Genomic DNA, 1,576 nt, shown 5'->3' on the forward strand with positions numbered 1-1,576 from the left:
TATAGATAGCTGCCCTGGCCAATGGCTCAGTTGGGACATCATCCCATACACCAAAAGGTTTCCTGTCAATCCCTGGTTGAGGCATATGGGAGGAAACAATCAGTGTTTCTCTGTCACATCAATGTTTTTCTCTTTCACTCCCTCTCTCTAAAATAAAAAAATATTGGGCAAGGATATAAAAACACCTACAGATATGATAAATTATAATTGTATAATTATTGCATCATCAGTAGTGCATCTAGGAGAGTATGTTAATTTTTTTAGAACAAAAAGTAACACCAAGAAAAATATTGAAAATAATTACGTTTAGTCTTACCATCTTATCACAAGCGCTATTTCAAACTTTGCATATTTTCACTAAGTTTCATGCTTTGGAAATATCTGAAATTTTCTAATGTTTAATTCTTTAACATACTTTAACATACATCATTACTCTTTAAATAACCTCACTATTAATATGTATGTTTTGGCAGAATGAAAACAGTACTAATTTCAGGTGTCCCAATTTTTTCCTAATATTCATAGCATCGATTCTCTTTTAACAGATGGAAAATGGTTGATCATTACATCAGCCGTGTGCGCGGAAATCTCCAAATGTTAGAACAGCTGGACCTGATTGGAAAAACCAGTGAAATGGCTAGACTTTTTGGCATTCAGTTTTTACATGTACTGACAAGGGGTTCACAGGTAGGAAATCCGGTTGGTTGGTTGGTTGGTTGATTGGTTGGTTGGTTTGTTGAAGTTGTTTGGTTGGGGTTTTTTTGCACACTTGAAAGTTCTGTATGAGTAATACATTATTTTTGAGATGTTTGAGGTGATTTTTTTTTAATGTTAAAGAGAAATGAGAGCTTAGAAGCCATTTAATTAATATCTAATTTTCCAAGGATATAATGAGAGATTTTGTCACATGCCTTGATAAAAATGTTGGTTGGTTTATTGAAGTTGTTTGGTTGGGGTTTTTTTGCACACTTGAAAGTTCTGTATGAGTAATACATTATTTTTGAGATGTTTGAGGTGATTTTTTTTTAATGTTAAAGAGAAATGAGAGCTTAGAAGCCATTTAATTAATATCTAATTTTCCAAGGATATAATGAGAGATTTTGTCACATGCCTTGATAAAAATGATTTTGTGCACTCAGTTAACAAATACTTATTTGAATACCTTTATTGTGTTAAATAAACATTATAGTAGGCATCAGGGATACCACATTAAATCCCTCAGGTTCCTTACCCTAATAAAATCTGTTAGTTATTTTAATTACTCTATATCTGTAGCATTCTCCCAATCTATGATAACAGTAATTAGAGCACTACTTGGGCATCACTATTTGTTTATTTCATTTTATTGCATATAAGCTATTTATTGTATTTATTTATACCCCTATATGTTTTAAAAACTATTTGAGCTGGCTCATAATTTTCAAAAAGGTGAATACCTCAAAACCACATGAGAAGTTTTCAGTGAGCCCATGCTAATTCTTACAAGTTAGAGTTAGGTTTTTTTTTTCTCTTTTTAAAATTCTTTACTGTTTAAAGTATTACATAAGTCTTCTTTTTCCCCCATTGACCTCTCCCC

At 31.9% G+C, this 1,576-nt stretch overlaps 1 protein-coding gene across 12 annotated transcripts in view; it reads left to right on the forward strand.

Annotated features, from left to right (window-relative positions):
- REV3L (REV3-like, polymerase (DNA directed), zeta, catalytic subunit) overlaps positions 1-1,576 on the forward strand; it is a 166,210-nt gene that overhangs the window by 128,585 nt on the left and 36,049 nt on the right. For all 12 annotated transcript variants that reach the window (XM_014531311.1, XM_014531312.1, XM_014531309.1 and 9 more), the window contains one exon: positions 546-687. In XM_014531311.1, coding sequence (XP_014386797.1) covers positions 546-687 — 142 coding nt within the window. The remainder of the gene's footprint in view (positions 1-545; positions 688-1,576) is intronic.

This window comes from Myotis brandtii, unplaced genomic scaffold, assembly GCF_000412655.1.
Source record: "Myotis brandtii unplaced genomic scaffold, ASM41265v1 scaffold8, whole genome shotgun sequence".
Lineage (NCBI taxonomy): Eukaryota > Metazoa > Chordata > Mammalia > Chiroptera > Vespertilionidae > Myotis > Myotis brandtii.